Below are 20,511 nucleotides of genomic sequence, written 5' to 3' on the forward strand. Positions count from 1 at the left end.
AATATTTGTGTCAATGCTTTAAAATAACTGCAATGATCTAGGGTTCTTTTTAAATAAATCCAATGAATCTTGTTTCGATAAATTCAATTAAGTGGCATTTTACAAGGTTCTTACCCGGAAATAGTAAAATTAGGTTGATCGTGACAGTGACTCAAGACAAAACACTGCCAAACATATATACAAAGAATAGTAAATACGTGGCCAAAAATTAATGTCGATGTTTGCTCAAGTTCAGTCAAGTTCAGGTGCGTTCAATTTATATCTATGTTTTAATTAGTGTCAGTAAGAATGGCAGGTTTAGTCAGAAATTGGTAAAGAGCGTCTTTCATCAAATATCATTAACTGTTGACTATTCAAAGCTTTCGTCTGTTATGCTTGATCGAAAAAATAACAAGTAATACAATATAGATTGCCTTAACTGTATTTTGATATGAATAGATGGTATGATGTATTTTTTTGTTTTCATAGAGTTGACAATGTCATTAAATCTTCAATGACTTCATGGAAGTCCGACATTGATACTGAAGTAAAAGAGGCTAAAAGTAATGGATATTCAGACTTCTGCATTAACCTATTTAGCTGAAGTTCAGGGAGGTCTGCACTATATCGGACACACTTGTTTGGATGTCAGTTAGTGCCATGTATAGGATTGAACTCGCCTTCCAGGTTGAAGTTAAACTAGATTAATGGGTTAATTTAATGAACCAACATTATATCAGGGATCATTGGCACTATCACAAATAGACCTAACTAGAGCTTGTTTATGATACAAGCCTTGCGTAAGATAGTGCCTACCGTACTATTAATATGTGTGAAGGTGAGTAAGCATCTGTATGATGTATGCAGGTTTACATTATGTTGTAGTGATCAGCTGTTGAACAAGTTAGCTAACCTTGTAACCCAAGATAGAAATATATGTTTAACATGTTTAAAAGAACATTAAAATATGTTGAAATAAAATATATTCTATTAATATGATCAATGGGGAAACTACAGAATATGTTATTGTAATGGTCACAATAAGTATATATGTATATGTTATAAAGTATGATGTCAGAGCTCCAGATAAGCTTTTGGTGTTGTGCGTATTTTACCCATGCATTTTAAAATCATTGGGTATCAGTAATTCTACCTGTGTATTCAAATTTCTGTTACCCACTAGTTTTTACACATGTGGGTATTTAAGTTGAATATTTAAAAACACTGTTCATCTAGTCCCTGCAAACTGGTGTCGTGTGGGTTCGAGAGCTTTATAGGACTCAAAAATACCACGATACTTCCACAAGAAAGTGTGATGGCAAATGATCATGATGTAACTGTCATCGTGGAGTTTGGCAAGGTTGACAGAATGCCCCTTTATAATTTCAAAATAAGTTGCTGATTTGCTAATCGAATACGCAGGGTTACTTCACAATATTTTGATGATACGCACCAGGTTTATTTTTGTAGCGTATCTGTAATGTTCGTTGCGTATTTGATACGCTTGGATTATATTTTACTGTGTATTTCTGCATTTCTGATGCGTATTCCACGCAGATACGCATCTTATCTGGAGCTCTGGATGTAGATGGGAACGTCTGTTTATCATGTTTATGACCAGAAGAACATTACTCCTTACCCATCATTTGATAAGGCAGATGTTTTTTTATTCCAGACTTTATCAGTACCATACAGTTAAAAGAGGTTAATTCACTGTATATTCTGAATGTAATATATTTGTCTCGCATTGTATTTTTGCAGGGCAAGCTAACAATGTGGGATTGTATGAGGTAATTATTGTTATTATTGTTATTGTTATTCTGATATCCTGGTCTTTCAAATTTTATTTGGGGGTACTCTATGTAGAGATGGACCGCCGCTGTGGTCTAGTGGTTGAGTGTCCACCCGGAGAGCGGAAGGTCGGGGGTTCCACGTCATACCAAAAGACATGTGATGGTATTTGTTGTTACCCTGTCTGGCACTAGACATAAAGGGGCTAAAACAAGTACCATATTCGACGTAATAAGCACCCAGGGCGCTCTCGAAATTAGAAATAGGTGGCTCTTATTAGAATATTATTTTGGTGAAAAAAAACAGGGTTGAAAGATAAATTTTGTGGTTTATGCTGACAGCCTGATGTGTTTGTGTACGACAGATATATTTTTCCAGAATTTAATTGCCCATAATTAAGGGTGCATATAACACAAGAATGCGTATTATACGCGAATAAATAAGTCTTGTGTACATTGATCAATCGGAAGGGGTGCTAATTGGGATTGTTCACTAGCCAATATATTAGCAAATGTCTCGTGGGCGCTTATTAGAGCGGGGCGCTTATTACGTCGAATACGGTACTTGTTGGCTCGGACTGTGTCTAAATGGAGTATTCATGACTGCGGCATGGTATCTCAGTGGGCTAGCACTATAAAATTAGCATCAGTCCTGACTAGTACAAGCAGCCACAAACACACGTGTATGCATGTCACCGGTGTTGCTTCCCTTGGGCAAGTCAGATGTGCCAGAAAATATGATAATCACGATCATTGTTCAAACTTTGATTCTCCCGAGTAATGTTTCTCGGCTTGTCAGCACCATATCTATGCTCATGGCACTGGGGTTCATCAAAACAGCGAACGTCCTAAGACCTGCATCACAACAGTCTTTCCTCCCACCTCAAGCTGTTGCGATGATATAACAAAAGTACTGTTCAAGGCAGCATTAAATGAAACTCACTAAAGTTCCAATTAGGCCAAGCAAATACATGACTGTTTTTGCCCAAGAGATGAAAATCACATCAAGTTTGGTGAAAAAAGCTGATGGCTGACATGCCTGATGACTTCATGACAGTAAGTTACACATTAACACTGTTGAGAAAAAAAGAGTGCAGCCTAAAACGGCACCTTGGCAAAACGGCACCGATTCCTCTGCATAGCGGCGACTCATTTGGCAAAAAACAGGTAGTAACTGTCAGGCGAAAACGTTTCCTGTGTTTTTATTAATGATAAGAATGATTTATGTAGTAGTATATATGCTATATTTAAATGCTTTATTATGTTATGTTGTATGTATGTTTTCATGGGGGGGGGGGGGGCGCGACACGGTCTGTTATCTGCAGAAGCATTCTTGTGATGTCAGCTGCCGACAGAAAGGGGAGATATATATGAAATATCTATGAAATTACTATTGATTTCTACTTACTAAAATAAATATCAAATATATAGTATACCTGTAGTTCCAATTTCTTGACATTGCCGCCAGACTCAGTTTCAGCTTGACATTGAGTTAATTTGGGTAAACATGTTAAAGGTAATCAAAGCATGTGATGTTTTCACAATACGTTTAGTTGGAATAGAGGTTGATTTCTAATGTAACTGACTATAAAAGTCCAGTTTCCACCCTTGCCAAACTATGCTGGAATTCCTCGGCTCGATCGTAGCGCCACCAGTGGCTATTACGAGTTATGTGCCTTCTATGCCTCTCCTATGGACCAATCACACTCCACCTCTCGTATCACTTGCATTTACATTAAACAAAACTGCGGCGCCCAGTCAAGATCTGATTGATAATCAAGATGTATATATTGTGATAAAACAAATCTTACATCACGAAGTGCATCAAATCACGTGAGCACCTTTCAAGATTAAAAACTTAAAAAGATTTAGAAAATATCTGTTGACGAGTTAGCGGTGCACATGCTTTGGAAATCCTGCAATCGTCTGAAATCTGCATGACAGTTTACGAACCAGATTTTGATTTCGGAGCGGGATTTTGATTGGCCTATGCATAGACTCGTTAGTCCAGCCAAAATCTAACTCTATAATACCAGCCTAGTTTGGCAAGGGTGGAAACTGGACTTATTTGGTTAGTTAAGTCACTTGCCTCGGGAAGATGAATGTAAACTTGTTTTAAGGCGATTAACATTTCACAGTTATGTGTTTGCAAGTGACCATGTGAGTTTAATTTCGCTTTAGGCGAGGTGACAGTGCCACCAATAGGTGCCATTTTCGCTCAATGACATTTTACTGAAGTACGTTTTAGCTATAACCCGAAAAAGATGTAAATATATTTATGTGTGAGGTTAAGAGCACTTTTTCCTAACTTAAACAAGTTAATAATTACAATAATAATCAGAAACCTGGTATTTTATTGTTATAAGTACAATCCATCATGTGACCGTGGTTACCAGGTAATGTTTCCAATTTTGAACTTAAAGTGGTTGATTAGATTGATCAGTATGTCTTGTTGACAGGTTTTGCAAACACTTTCAGTGTCGAAACCAGTAAATGTTTTGCACCAATCACATTGGCTGGTGTGCACAGGTGGCCCAGTCGTCTAAGGTGCTGCGATACGCTGTGCAGAGTTGCGTCCCTTGGGCACGCCAGAAACCTATGATTGTGGGTTTGAATCCCGGTTCGCCCCGATTGTTTCTAGGTTTGTCAGCACCATAACCATGCTCGTGGGTTTCAACTTTCACTGAAGTGGTAAATGTCTGAGACCTGCATCACTTCGGGCTTTCCTCCCACATTAAGCTGACACGCTGCGATATAACAGGAATACTGTTAAAAGCGGTGATAAACATCACTCACTCACATTGGCTGTCAAATGATGTCTACACCCAGTCTCATCAACATTATTAAGAGATGTCACCTAAAACACACTGTGTATTTTCAGGAGGTCAAGCTGTACAGAACAGCAAGGGAGAGAGAAAAGTAAGTCTGGAGAGTTAGTGAGGGAATGTCCAGTTAGTGTTGCACATCAGCAATCTTTTAGCTGATTGGGAAATAGTTTCAAATCTTTCAATTATGTCCAATGTTACTAGTAGCGGCCATAAAATTTCCGAGTCCCGTAATGGGTTTCGAACCAAGGAGCTTCTGATTAGAAGTCTGACGCCTCGTCCACATGATCAAAGAGGTTAGGATGTCATCTGTGGGATGACTCCACGTCCTGCTACATACTTCCCTGTCAACAGGAGGCACGTCCCAGGCCGCATAGTAGGGTACTGAGACTGATTTTGCCCTAATTTAATATGAACGTGCTCAGCCCCACGTTGGGCGCCAATGTAGTGGCCATAAAATGTCTGATTCCTGTGATGGTTTTCGAACCACAGACCATCTGATGAGAAGTCGGACACCTTGTCCATATGACCAAAGAGGTTAACCCCGTCAGTAACCTGACAAGGTAAGGATGTCATCTGTGGGATGACTCCACGCCCTGCTATGTTACCATGGTTACTATGTTTGAGAATATGCATTTGTATTATGAGATTTGTGGCCTCTAATACCAATGTCCATGACCAGCATTTGTCACATTCCAATGACTTTATTATTTTAAAATTTAAAAACATAGAATCTAAAGAATTTTCTCCTTTTTTTTGGTGAGCTTATGTATATTTGAAATTACTGAAAATTATTTACATTTAATTTGACTGTTAATAAAATTTCCTTAAGATTTATATAAGTTTGATGTTCACATACATTCAGTACAGGGCCCACTTGCACAAAGCAATCTTAGCGCTAAGACTATCGTAAGCCTGTATTAAAGTATGTGAGTTATTATCATCTTAGCGGTAAGATTGCTTTGTGCAAGTGGGGCCCAGGTGTGCAGATTGTCAAATTCTTCACACTGTATTCTTGTCCTGAATAGCCTGCTTGTTTGTTCCCAAGGTATGACAACATGGCTGACCTGTATGCTGTGATCAACACCCTGCAGAGTCTGGAGAAGGCCTACATCAGGGATGCTATTCTGCCCAAGGAGTACGTTCCTTACACTTCCCATAGTCTGGATCTGTAAATAACTCTTCAGCAGCCCATGCTTGTCGTCAGAAGCAACTAACGGGACAGGTGGTCAGGTTCGCTGACATGGTTGATGCATGTCATCGTATCTCAGTTGCCTAAATCGATGTACTTGATTATTTACAGACCGCCATTATGTCGCTGCAGTGTTGCAATAAATAAACAGTAAATAACTGTAGAAGATGTGGACTTAACAGGCTACCAAATTGCTGATGTTTGAAACTAATTATATCCTTGTCTCTGTTGAAACCATATGTGCCTCTAGACTCCTTAATATTCATTGAATATCCTTTGTATTATATTTCTATTCTATTGTGATAAATATCCTGGATGTATACACTACCATAGGTTCGTCTTGACTCTTATCTGAATGAAACCATGTAAAAAATAGCAACAAGGCGATAATGGTGAATGGGCCCAGGGTATTTATTATTAAAGAATGGGGATGAAATACAATGGATAATCAAGGATGCACAATCACCTTCTTTCCTTGTGGACAAAGGCAGACAACTCTTTACACAGAGTTGTGTCCCTTAGCTGCCAGAATGTGTTGCTGTTAGGTTTAAATCCCAGCTTCACGCACAATTCCTGGTTTGTCAGCACCAAGGGCAGATCCAGCATTTTTAAGAGGGAGGGTCCAAAATATCAACCATTGGTTTTCAAAAGGGAGATTGGTCCGGACCCCCTGGACGTCTATTAGCACTATGTCCCTTTTGCTGAAGTTGTGAACATATATGACGTGTGTCACATTTTTCTTTCTTCCAAAGCTGTCTGTCTGGGATTGGACACCTAATCAGCAATACTGGTGTTAGACCTAATGTACTTGCTCACCTAGTATCAGGAACGGTCGGGTAGCCTAGTGGTTATAGCATTCGCTCGTCACCCCGAAGACCCGGGTTCGATTCCCGACATGGGTACAATGTGTGAAGCCCATTTGTGGTGTCCCCCGCTGTGATATTGCTGGAATATTGCTAAAAGTGGCGTAAAACCGTACTCACTCACTCACTCACTCACCTAGTATTAGTTCGTAATCAGTGCTGAGCAATAATTGTCCTTCTGCTATTTGCATGTTTGTTCCAAGATTGTTTTGTTGTGTGTGTGTGCAAGTGAAACCCAGTTTACCACGGTGTGTTTGTGTGACAGGTACACTGCAGCCTGTTCCCGGCTACTGGTTCAGTTCAAGGCTGCCTTTCGCCAGATACAGAGTGAATTCCCAACTATTGAAGACTTCCTCAAGAAATACAGAGTAAGAGAGCCACCTGCTGTACACCTGTTGAATAAGGCGTTCATTGTGGATCTTAATATTTCAGTTATTGATAAGAATCTCCAAGTTGTGTATCAATAAACAAAATGTGAATATTGATACAAATATGATTATTACCCTTTGAGGTTATTGCTAAACTTTCCTAGACATGTTTCATATTTGTCCCAATGGTCATGATGATAGTGATGGAAAATCTATGTAAAGACGAATTAAATGAGAGAGTGATATGTAAGGAAGAGCCTCTATTAGAAGTCTCTTCTTGCCAGAATTATCCATCCTCCAGAGGCAAGCGTGTCCACTCGCCTATATTAAAGCCTAGTTTCTACCCTTGCCACACCAAGGCCACTTTTCATGGCTCGACCCTGGCGCCACCTCGTGTAGATCACGAGTTGTGCCCCTTGCAATGAGAACTCGATATCCAATCAGATCGCTGTTCTTATCGCTTATAGCTTCACAAAGATGGCAACTACCATAGGCGATGACCAGATAACGAAAACAATCGGGATTTCATCCCTGACCCAAAAACATAAGCAATTGTTGGGGACAACAAAGACAGGGAGTGGTAAATCACTTTCATACGAAGGTGTACCAGTCGTGGATGTTGATTTTGTGAAACATTCTCTAATTGAACTATCGATATGTGTGATAGTCCAATCATATTTAGCACAGGAAAGTGGGCTTGATGTGGCAAGGGCGGAAACAAGACTTAAATACAAGGCTGGTGGATGCTCTTGCCTCGGAAAGATGAGAATTATCAGTCTCACTAAGTTCACCTTAAAGGTTTAACATGTTCAGCAAATTGAATGTTTAAAGTTAGTGAGTTCTGTTTATGCAACTGTCACTATCAGTTCCGATCATCCCTGGGCAGTGAAGGTGAAGATGATTTTAGAGATGAACAAAAATAGTGGACCACCATTTAGATAAATTATCAAAGTAAAATGTTAGATTCCAACTTTCTTTATCACAATGTCTGTAGTCTTCAGGGTTCATGCAAATTTCATGCATGCCATCATTTTCCTTGTCTGAAGTTTTACAAAGACGAAGGTATTTTCTCAGTGACAACTATATGATGCAGCTACTTTGTGCGTTTCCAGTTAGATTGTCCTGCAGCCCTGGAGAGAATCAAGGAGGATCGACCAATCACAATTAAGGATGACAAAGGAAACACAAGCAAATGTATTGCAGACATTGTCTCGGTGAGTACAGCATTATTTACTCTTCTAAGCAGATACCAGTGTTTATTATTCTCCACCATGAGGTGGAAGGGGGATATAGGAATTGGTTCTGTCTATCCGTCCTTCATGTTTCGTTTCAGCAACCAGACTCAATAACCATGAGCGATATCTTAAGCAAACTTGGCATATTGATAAGTCTAGTAGTCAAATGGTGCATTTTAATATTTGGGATTTTTGAAAAATTTATCTTTTGAGTTTCCATAGCAACGACTTTGACTTAGACTGAAAATGGCAGTCGAACTCCTTTCCGGAGCATAACTTGAAAACTGTACAATATTTCTTCACCAAACTTGGCACATAGACAGGTCAAGTGAAAAACTGGTGCCTTTTGATAGTTTGGGATTTTTGAGTTTCCATAGCATCGACTTGCTCCTTTCTGGAGCAGATCTTGAAAACTGTACAATATTTCTTGCCTTGCACACAACCGGACATGTCATATTGGCGAGGGATATCAGTATTTCATGATTGTTTGTTGTGTCATGCATCATTTTGCTGTTTAGCCTGATACATTATGGTCTATCATTCACATAAGAGATTCCTGTAATAAGTACTTAGATTATTGTGATGGTATAATAATAGATTCTACCTCTTTCAGCTCTTCATCACGGTCATGGACAAACTTCGCCTGGAAATCCGAGCTATGGATGAGGTATTGTTTGCTTTGCAAAAACCCTGCAAATTTGTTAACATGTGACCCGTGAAGATCTGGGGTAGAATAGGTCTTCAGCGACCCATGCTTGCTTTCGAGGTCACCTATGTTTGTTGTAAGAAGCGACAAATGGGATCGGATGGTCAGGCTTGCTGTCTTGGTTGATGCATGTCATCGTATCCCAATTGCGTGGATCGATGCTCATGATGTCAATCACTGGATTGTCTGGTCCAGACTGCCGTCATATAGCTGGAATATTGCTGAGTGTTGCGTTAAACAAAAACAACCAAATGTAAATATGTATTTAAACTCCACTGACAAATGTAATCCAGTAATGTTTTCTCCAATACTTAATTCTTGTAAGAGATAACAACCCCGAGCCGTACAGTCCTCCTTTCATCCCCTTAATGCCAGGCAGGGTAACAACAAGTATCAGCTTTTGTCTTTCGGTATAACACAGCTGGAAATCAAACCATCGACCTGCTGCTCTGCGGCAGGCCCTATATCTACTGGACTACTGCAGTGGTCTTTCTCATTGAATCATTGAGTTCAGTGTTTGAGAGTTTGTGTTTGCGTGTTCACAGATCCAGCCTGACCTGCGTGAGTTGATGGAAACCATGACACGACTAAGTATTCTGCCTTGGGACTTCGAGGGGAAGAAGAAAGTTGAAACTTGGTATGATTAAGATGCGATTTGAAATTTCATCTTTTCAACATGCTCAACTAACAATTTGATTTCAGAGTTATTGATATTAAAGTCAATGTACTGAAACCGTTATTATGCAATCATAGAAAAAGATTTTAGCATTAAAAGAACAAAATAAATCCTTTTTTTTTAAATATTTACCAAGGAATGTATACTCACTGCCAAAAGAAACACAACCATAGAAACAGGAGTATGTACATTAAGAGAAGTTTCCAATGTGTAGCAAAACAAAAACTCTCTTGAGACCTACAGTGGGTACCCGGGTAGGGTCGGGTAATAGCAGGTGGGTACCCAGGTAGTAAATTCAGACTCGTCCCACCCCTAGCTGCTTGTTTCCAGTGTGTAACAGAATGTCACATTGTGTTTCAGGCTCGACACACTGAGCGCTATGCAGGCGTCCGAGGAACTGAACGATGGACAAGTACGACAGATGTTGTTTGACTTAGAATCAGCTTACAATGCATTCAACCGAGTCCTGCACGATCATTAAGACCCTGGACGACTTGTTGGATTGTCTGTTTTACCAAATTCTGTGATTGTGTATTTCATCGTGGGAGTCACTGTCAGCAGCTAGTTGAATGGCATGGATGAGCCGAGCATGTTGATCTCCGTGGGACGAAGTAACAGGAACGATGAGGCTAGCATGTGGTTTATTCATGGTTCAAAGTCATACGTTAAAAACATAATGACACATTATTTCAGAAAAATAAGATTGATTCCTAAGATTCAAATAAGAAGGAAATAAGACTTTGAAATTAATTTAGAAGTGATACAAGTAAGAAAGAGAATTAATGGATGTCAGTTCTTTATTTTGAGGAACACAACGTTTCGGAGTATAAACTTACTCCTTCATCAGGAAATAGTCTGTCAGCCCACCTCAAATTTTTGAAACTTATTGCTGGGTTTTCAGATTATTTTAGTACACATGTAAAAAGGTTTTCTTATAAGGAAAAACCATGCAGGCATGATACCAAAATTATTTATGGTAATGATTTGTCTTAATCCGTTTTAAGGGTTAGTAGACCAACCATGTCTTTGCTTCAGTGAGACCATAGGACGGTGGTTTTGATAGGGAGATGCAAACGAAGAGATAAGTTTCAGTGCTTGATTGCATGATTTGGCCATGGGCACCAGACTTGTGTGTCTGTTCCTATTGTAGTCGGTAGCCATGGTATTCCCTGTGACAAGTTCACCCATGTAGGTTTGTTCCTGCTCTTAACGTTGATCTGACCAACAATAATCTAATAATAATGATAAACAGTTATGTCTGTATCCTAGAAGAAACAATGAAACATGAGAAGCCTCAATTATCAACTCTCAGATTGGAATGTGAAAAAATATATGAACAGCAGTGGTCTGCCGGCCATGACTAAGTAAAGCCTATATTCTGTCAATATAATTGTATAATATACTATTATCTAAACCTGTTGAAAAAGTATCTTATAAACATGATAAACTCCAACCTTGACTTTTTTCATCTACTTTCCTAACAGTTTAAGGAAATAAAATATATTTGAAATTGGATATTAATGTTCATGTTTTTGACTTTCTAACCTGAATTTTTTAGCCAAAAATCCCTGAAAAAAAATAAACAAGAAATTTATCTGCATAACCTATGAGATTCAACAGGATAGGATGGCTCTTGAATATCAGGGACAGAAAACTTGCCATTGATAAAAAGGTTAACAGGACATTCTATTAGGATAATATTTTCTGTGTGTATATATTCTCTGTAACCTGTGTGTCAATTTGTAAATACGATGTACATTCACAAGCTCATTTGTCAACCTCATCAGTGGCCATTTGATGTTTTTCACCAGCTCGCCCTCTCACATGCACAATGAAAGTGAAGAAAATATTTGTCATATTTAGTTTTAAGTTGCTCTCTGATGTTAAAATGGGAATCCAGGACAGACATCAAATTCTCATTTTTGAACAGCTTTAGTCCCGTGACACGTGTTATGGGTACATTATATTGATGCTGGATCAAGTGTGACATGATTTATGTGTTTTCCTCTACATCATGCCACTAAAATGTTTTTCCTAGTCCAATCTCATTAAAATCAGATCTTAGTTCTTGCTACCGCTTAACAAAGATCTGAAGACATCCCAATACGGGTCACGTCAAAACGACCTTTCATCCGACCACAAGATCATTAAAGTGACAGTCGGAATGTGATTTCTAATCATGCATCTTAGAAAACTTTTAACACAGGTTATTCTGAACGATAGTTATGGGTTTAACGACTGAATCTATACAACCTAGACCATATATTAGCCATTCCTCAATGTTCTTTTGTTCAGGTTTCAAATTTTTAATCGAGAATTTGTCAAAAAGAAATTCGAATCATAGTCACCAATTTGAAATTAGTGCTGTAAAGCTGCCTTTTGATTGGCTAATGTCGACTTCTTGTCAGTCATTCTATTGGTCGGTCTGATGTGACCTGTAATGGGATATTCTCTGATTTTTGTTTAGCGGTAGTGAGAACTTAAAACTGATTTTAATGAGATTGTTCGTAGTCATGCCGTTTTGTTCATGTCTGTGCCTGTGCCTCAACCAGTGGGAATACTGGGATGCAGTGAATTCAGTTTGTTGCTAATTCAGGTGCAACATTTCTCCTCATTCCTGGTTATTGTTTTTATATATTTTTCTCATCATGGACTCAAACATGGTAAGACATGTTCAAATATTTCCCAGAAAAAAAAATTATCATGATAAATAGTTCAGGCTAAAAAAATATTAGTCTTCGTTTTTGCACATCATCATAAAGTCTGCCGCATGTTCCGTTTTTATTTCCATTTTCAAAAAAGAAATCCTAATGCGATCCAATATAGCACAGTTACTTCCCTTTACATGCGAAATGCGAGTTTGTATGCTTGTTTATGTAGGGAGGCCCTGTCAAGGGTTGATGGTACGCAATTGTTTATTTGGATACAAGTTTGAACAAGACAAAAAAAATACACACTGTACTCGCGTACTATATTTTCAAAAGTCATTGCCTGAGAACCAATGCTTTTATTTTTTTAAGCCTCATACAATAATTTATTTCAGTTTTAACTTTCATAACATGTTAATAGTTACAGGATAATTCTCAAATTGTGCAGATGGACAAGGTTGTATCTATTGATGTTAATAGCACAGAAAAATATGTTGACAGTTTGTAAGATATGATTAATTGAAATAAACATTTCATATTTGTGACCATTAAAGTTCCGTTCTTTCTCACATCAGAGGGCACAGGTTGCCCAGTCATCAAAGGTGCCCCAATAGGCTGTGTAGAGTTGCATCCCTTGGGCACGCCAAAACCAATGATTGTCATCTTCCCGAGGCAAGGGAGTTAACTGACTATGAAAGTCCAGTTTCCACCTTTGCCGAACTAGGCTGGAATTACTGGGCTCGATCGTAGCGCCACCAGTGGCTATTACTAGTTATGTCCCTTCTAAGCCTCTCCCCAATGGACCAATCAGATTCCACCTCTCGTATCACTTGCGTTTGCTTCACACAAAATGGTGGCTCCTGGTCAGGACGATCTGATCGATAATCAAGATCTATATTGTGATAAAACGGGTCTTACATAGCGAAATGTGAGCGTGAGCACCTTGATTAAAAACATGAAAAAATTTGGAAAATATCTGCTGACAATGAGTTGACCGAAATCTGCACGACAGTTTACGAACTGGATTTAGATTTCGGTGCGCGCTTTTGATTGGACTATGCATAGACTCGTTAGTCCAGCCACAATGTAACTCCATAGTACCAGCCTTGTTCGGCAAGGGTGGAAACAGGACTATTATAGTCAGATAACTCTCTTGCCTTAGGAAAATGATGATTGTGGGTTCGAATCCAAGTTTGCCCCGCAAAGGCACCCCAATTGGCTTTGTAGAGTTGTGTCCCTTGGGCACGCCAAAACCAATGATTGTGGGTTCGAATCCAAGTTTGCCCCAATTCTTTCTAGGTTTGTCATCACCATAGAGGTGAGGTGAAATGGGGTTTAACGTCGCATCTAAGATTATTGCACTTACACAGCGACGTGTGTGTGTGTGTGTGTGTGTGTGTGTGTGTGTGTGTGGCTGTTTGTACTAGTCCAGACTGATGCCAATTTAATAGTGCTAGCCTACTGAGATACCATGCCGCAGGTTAACATGAATACCCCACTCAGACACAGTATACCAACTCCGAGCCGACCAGTCCTTGTTTTTAAGCCGAGCGCCAGGCAGGGTAACAAGTACCATCTTTTAACGTCTTTTGGTATGACGCGGCCGGGGACCTTCTGGTCTCCAGGCTCTACCACTGGACCACGGAGGCGGTCTCATCACCATACGAAGGCTTGTGGGTTTCATCAAGATGGAAAATGTCCGAGACCTATCACTTTGAGCTTTCCTCCCACATTAAGCTGACATGCTGTGATATAACTGGAACAGCGTTAAAAAATCACTCGCTCATGTCAACTAGAAGGGAGATGTGTTCAGACATGCGACTCCGGATATTCGGAATCTGTTAAGATGTCGGTCTGGGCAACTGTTTCTGAATCAAATCTGTACACAATCTGGTTTGTTTGTTTTACGCTAGTCAGCAAAATACTAGCTATGTCACAGTGACCCGAAAATAATCCAGTCCAGGGCCCACTTGCACAAAGCGATCTTAGCGCTAAGACTATTGTAAGCCTATGTTAAAGTATGGGAGTTACGATCATCTTAGCGCTAAGATCGCTTTGTGCAAGTGGGCCCAGGTCAGGAAAACCAGTGATTCATACTGTGATCAATGGCCCATACTGTCAGGAGTGAAGACACAGAATCAACCACGTCCGCCTGACCACCTGATCCTCTTCTCTGTACAGATTGAACATGATGGATGTCCTCTACCATCCTTCCTACCCCAGGGTATTACATCTCCATAATGTTATGATCAATATCCAGGATCCATCACCACTTGATACGCAGCAAGAGATATCTGTGATGGGTTCGAGTGATGCAGGTTTTGTTTGTTTGTTGTTTGACGCTGCTCTCAGGAATATTCCAGCTATATGACAGCGATCTGTAAATAATCGAGTCTGGACCAGACAATCCAGTGATTGACATCATGAGCATCGATCCACGCAACTGGGATACAATGACATGCATCAACCAAGTCAGTGAGCCTGACCACCTGATCCCGTTAGTCACCTCTTACAAACATAGTAACCTTTCACGGCAAGCATGGGTTGCTGAAGACCAAATCTAACCCGGATCTTCACGGGTGCAGGCGGTGATGGAGCATGGGTCCAGGAAGATAGAATCCATGGGAGATACAATACCCTGGATAATGAAGGCTGACAGAAAAGAAAGAAAAGCAAATGTAGAGATATTCTTTTAATTTGAAGACAGGTCGACTTCACACTTCAGATTACACCAAGCGTATGCATAGAATCTGGTTATTTACACCAAAGGACAATGTCATGATCAATTGTAACCTGCAAATAACCGAAAGCAGGACTCGGTCAACATAGTAAACACATGCATCAGGCTGGTACACATGAGAACTGGCTGGCTGGCAGAGCTGTTAGAAAAGTTAGAACAGGCAGATATTACTGGCTAAAAGAAGAAACAACATGCTCTCATGGGGTGACTTTCCTGATGCCCTTGTGACTAATAAACAGTCCGAGTTTCTTCACCTTGGAGATCAAGTTGTCTGCACAAGATCTCAAATCACCTAATTTCCTCTATCAAGGCCAGACCCGTGTTATTCTTATGAGCATATTCTTATGTGTATGATTCATTTTAAAAATGCCCATTAGTCTAAGGTATAATGAAGAAAGGTTTGTTTGTCTACAAGAGTAACCAACCAAATAATGCCTCATTCAAATAATATCTTGACCCTGTTTTCGACAAAACAAATTGTAGAAGTGCAAGACGTGCATTTCGATAATGGACCAAAAAATAAACAGCATCAATGTCTTGCTTTGATTGTCTTGGAGAAGCGTTCTTTAAATGAATACATCAATAACGACCTGAGGATGGTTATACAGTGAAACCCAGCTAATCTGGTCATACCATTTCCAGTAAAATAATCCTGATAAACACATGCTGGGATTAGAGAGACACAAGTAAGTACATGGAGTAATGGCTTGTTCAGAAGGCAGGATTGTCACAAGGGGATCCACACTAATATTTCCCTGAATAAGATCAATACCTATGATGAAGAAGAAGATTGTTGCTAAGAAACAGACAATTACCTACCAGCCCAGTTCTGAAATGCCTGGATGGAGAAAGACGAAGCAATATATTTTTAAGGCTGATATAATACGTCATTTCCTTATATGATTTTGCAAACAGAACATATCACCTGGTCTGGGCTTCTAAGGAAGTATTGTTATATCACCTGGTCTGGCCTACTAAGGTAGTATTGCTATATCACCTGGTCTGGCCTACTAAGGCAGTATTGCTATATCACCTGGTCTGGCCTACTAAGGTAGTATTGCTATATCACCTGGTCTGGCCTACTAAGGAAGTACTGCTATATCACCTGGTCTGGCCTACTAAGGTAGTATTGTTATATCACCTGGTCTGGCCTACTAAGGCAGTATTGCTATCTCACCTGGTCTGACCTACTAAGGCAGTATTGCTATCTCACCTGGTCTGGCCTACTTAGGCAGTATTGCTATCTCACCTGGTCTGGCCTACTTAGGCAGTATTGCTATATCACCTGGTCTGACTGGATTACATGAAATTTCAAAAGTAAAAAGAAAAAAATTATTCTATTAAAAGAAAAAAGGCACCATTCTCCAATCAAATTTTAATTGATTTTGATTTTCAGGAATGAATTGATTATAGACCACTATAACCTCAACATTATGGCAATAAGGTCTTATAATATTCTGACATGAAGACATAATACGTATGTGGACAAATGCCTAGAAAATATTATTGCTTATAAGGCGGTATTATTGGGGATATTCAGAGCCCATGCAAATATAGTGCCAGTCAGCTTCAGATGTTAGCCCTCTGGTGCAAGGAACAATGAATCTTGCATGCATGTATTTATACTTCATAATAAAGACGACTAGAATGGCATTGCTGTAACCATGGTAACAGCTTAATCCTGGCATCAATAATTCAAGATTCTTTATAAAGATCTCTTAAATATGGCTGCATGCACAGTAAGTGATATTTGTTCGTTTGTTGTTTAATGCTGCACTTTAATATTCCAGCTATATGACGGCGGTGTGTAAATAATCGAGTCTGGACCAGACAATCTAGTGATTACGTCATGAGCATCCATCCATGCAATTGGGATACGATGACATGCATTAACCAAGTCAGCGACCCTGATCCTGTTAGTCGCCCCTTACAGCAAGCATAGGTTGCTGAACACCTACTCTAACCCAGATTGTCAGGTGTTGTAAGTGTTACTTAGTGTCAGACTAAGATGCCTTACAGCACATTACACGAGGACATGCAAAGCGTGTATTCCCTTTTACACTGACCAATCCAACATGAGCACACTTATCTAATATAATAAAAAAACATTCTTCTATTTAGCATCAGCACAAATGCTTCTCTTGAAAATATGAATGAATGGAGCTGATTTGGGAATTCCCTCCGCTTGGTGGCAGATTAATCAAAATATTCCCCTTCGTAAATGAAATATTTGTTCTGTTGTAAACGCCACTCTCAGCAATATTCCAGCTTTATCATGGCGGTCTGGACCAGACAATCCAGTGATTGACATCATGAGCATCAATCCAGGCAATTAGGTTACGATGACATACATCAACCAAGTCAGCGAGCATGACCATCCGATCCCGTTAGTCGCCTCTTACGACAAGCATAGTTGATTTTTATGGCAAGCATGGGTTGCTGAAGACCTGTTCTAACCCCGATCTCATAAATGAAATAATGCGCAAAAAAATATAATCTCTTATCACAGTGATTGAATCGTATGATTACGAGAGTAGAATGTTGACAGGAATGAGACAGCGATAGGAAGATATGGGAACTATGTACATGGAGGAAGGGGAGTTATCTCCCCTTTTGAAGATGAAAGCACAGCTAGCAGGGGAATGGGTAAAAAAGTGAAGGATCATAAAAATATACTTCCGTGACATGTGTCATTCATGATGATGATCATAAACATTGATATACATATACATTCACAGATATACATGGAAAAGCTTCAAGCTTTTAGATGTTATTTAATGCCTATTTAGTTAATAGTCAATCGAACATCCTTCAATGCACCAGCGGCAGTATCAGCAGTCATGATAGTCGTCAATACTCCACGGGTTTGTATACACTGTGTTCCTCCGTCCCCCCTGAATGCATATGGCCACAATGCAGCGTAGTTCCTGTTTTTAACTACCAAATCAAGCTGTGACCTAGTTCTGGTGACAGGAAAGACAATGAGTGCTCAGTTAACCCTCTTCCCTGACAAGAGAGTTAACTGACTATAAAAGTCCAGCTTCCACCCATGCCGAACTAAGCTCAAGCTATATAAACAATAAACAATAAACAATCCTAGGTTTCAGGAAGGCCCACTGCAATTTCGGCACCTTCGACGACTGGGCCAACCGTTCCCCCGCCTGATAATTGCTCATAAGAGCGAGCGAGTGAGTGAGTGAGTTTGATTTTACGCCGCTTTTAGCAATATTCCAGCAATATCACGGCGGGGGACACCAGAAATGGGCTTCACACATTGTACCCATGTCGGGAATCGAAGCCGGGTCTTCTGCATGACGAGCGAACACTTTAACCACTAGGCTTCCCGACTGCCCCTGCGAGGTAAGACCTATTTTATAACAATATATATCTTGATAATAACAATATAATTCTTGATTATCAGTCAAATCATCTAGACTTGGAGCCACCATTTTGTGTGAAGGAAATGCAAGTAAAAAATAGGTGGAATCTGATTGGTCAGTAGGAAGGACATAGAAGGGACATAACTCGAAATAGCCACTGGTGGCGCTACGATCAAGCAACATAGTTCGGCAAGGGTGGAAACTGGACTCATTAACTCCATTAACTCCCTTGACTCAGGAAGATGTCACACAAATGCAATGTTTCTTGCGTGGTGTGAACAACAGTGCCCCAGCCTTCAGTATGGCTGCCTGCACTATACACTGCTGGTTTCACGTAGGCTGGGACGATACACCAACCGATACGTATCACAATACCTAACTCACGATCCGATATGTACCTAGATACTTGTGCTCTTACCTGTGGTGCGTAAGCCATCGTTTTTCATAGAAAGATACCCAAATACCTGGCAGACTGATGATTTACAGTTGACAGTGTCAAGTATGGTACAACAAATGAAAATATTTATCTTAGTATTCACAATTAACTTGCACTACCGATTAGTGTTTAGTGGAACAGTTATTAAGCAAACATTTAAGGTCAGGATCAATAAATTTATACTTAGTGTGCGACTGTGATCGATACTTGTATCAAGAAGTAAAAAATCACGATCCACCAATGCATTGGAGTATCATCCCACTACTAGTTTCACGTAAGTTCATGCATGAGGAGTATCAGTTTCACATAAGTTCATGCACGAGGAGTATCAGTTTCACGTAAGTATCATTTGACAAAGGCCTCATTTCATTACCAATAATAGACATGCATCATAACGACACCACTTAGCAGCTGTATTTATTCATGGCGATGAAGGAACGAATAGCACACAAACTCTTGAAGTACTGACTTAGTCATGAGAAGCTAATTTAACATGATTTAATACCAAAACATTCAGACTAAATAAGTATTCTGTTCTATAACATACAAAAGCTGTGTGTCAAGTACATTAGCAATCGATCAAAAGCTCACCATACAGAATATATATGGTTAAATATATCCTTGAATATTTCACTGATTGACAGACGAGGTAATGTTATGATTATTGTGCACGATTACAATTTTTTTAATTTTGACATGGCTCTATATCCTTTCTTTGATTCTGTCAATTTTGATACGATGTTTACAGGGTTTTAATCAGAACCACTTGAAGAACATCTTAATGCTTCTCTGCTGGTGGTGCCTGGGATAGGTTGGTCAGAGTGAGTGAGGTTTTACACAGTGTTCAGCAATATTCCAGCAATATCACGGCAGGGAACACCAGAAATGGGTTACACACAATGTACCGATTTGGGGAAATGAACCCGGGTCTTTGGCGCGACGAGGGACCACTTTAACCACAAGGCTTCCCCATCATCCCCTCATGGTCAGAAGAGATCCTTATAACCAGAGCTCCAGATAAGCTTTTGATGTTGTGGGTATTTTACCCATGCATTTTAAAATCATTGAGTATCAGTAATTCTATCTGGGTATCCAAATTTCTGTTACCCCTAGTGGGTTCGAGAGCTTTATAGGACTCAAAAATACTACGATACTTCCACAAGAAAGTGTGATGGCAAATGATCATGTTGTAACTGTCATTGTGGAGTTTGGCAAGGAGAATGCCCATTTATAATTTCAAAATAAGTTGCTGATTTGATAATCGAATACGCACAAGTTTTATTTTTGTTGCGTATCTGTATTATTTGTTGCGTATATGATACGCTTATATTTTATTTTACTGCGTATTTCTGCATTTCTCATGCATATTTTACACAGATACGCAGCTTATCTGGAGCTCTGTTATAACCCCTGCTGTGATGACATGTCATACACCGACAGTGCAGAGTTACCGATACCCCTAGCACATTCCTTTGTTAACCTTCCTCCACCCTAGTTTTTGTTCGTTGTTTTATAAACACCACCTCACAATATTCCAGCTACTGTATGGAGGACTAAATAACAAGAGTGGACCACACCACTCAGCAGTGGATATTACGGACAACCAATCACACTGTCGGGTACAGTGACGCAACCAACAAGCCACCACGTCTGACCACCAGATCCATGACAGC

The 20,511-nt window shown here is 39.7% G+C and overlaps 1 protein-coding gene across 1 annotated transcript; it reads left to right on the top strand.

Annotated features, from left to right (window-relative positions):
* Positions 1–119: 119 nt before the first annotated feature.
* LOC139479249 (vacuolar protein sorting-associated protein 28 homolog) lies at positions 120–12,484 on the top strand. The gene is made up of 9 exons (XM_071262107.1): positions 120–245; positions 1,741–1,769; positions 4,651–4,688; positions 5,643–5,732; positions 6,915–7,017; positions 8,130–8,231; positions 8,866–8,919; positions 9,504–9,595; positions 9,995–12,484. Exons 1-9 carry the CDS (start codon positions 212–214, stop codon positions 10,113–10,115), a joined length of 663 nt encoding a protein of 220 aa, XP_071118208.1. The 5' UTR covers positions 120–211; the 3' UTR covers positions 10,116–12,484.
* Positions 12,485–20,511: the final 8,027 nt, after the last annotated feature.

The sequence above is a fragment of the Haliotis cracherodii genome, unplaced genomic scaffold, assembly GCF_022045235.1.
Source record: "Haliotis cracherodii isolate W230 unplaced genomic scaffold, xgHalCrac1.p SCAF_4, whole genome shotgun sequence".
NCBI lineage: Eukaryota > Metazoa > Mollusca > Gastropoda > Lepetellida > Haliotidae > Haliotis > Haliotis cracherodii.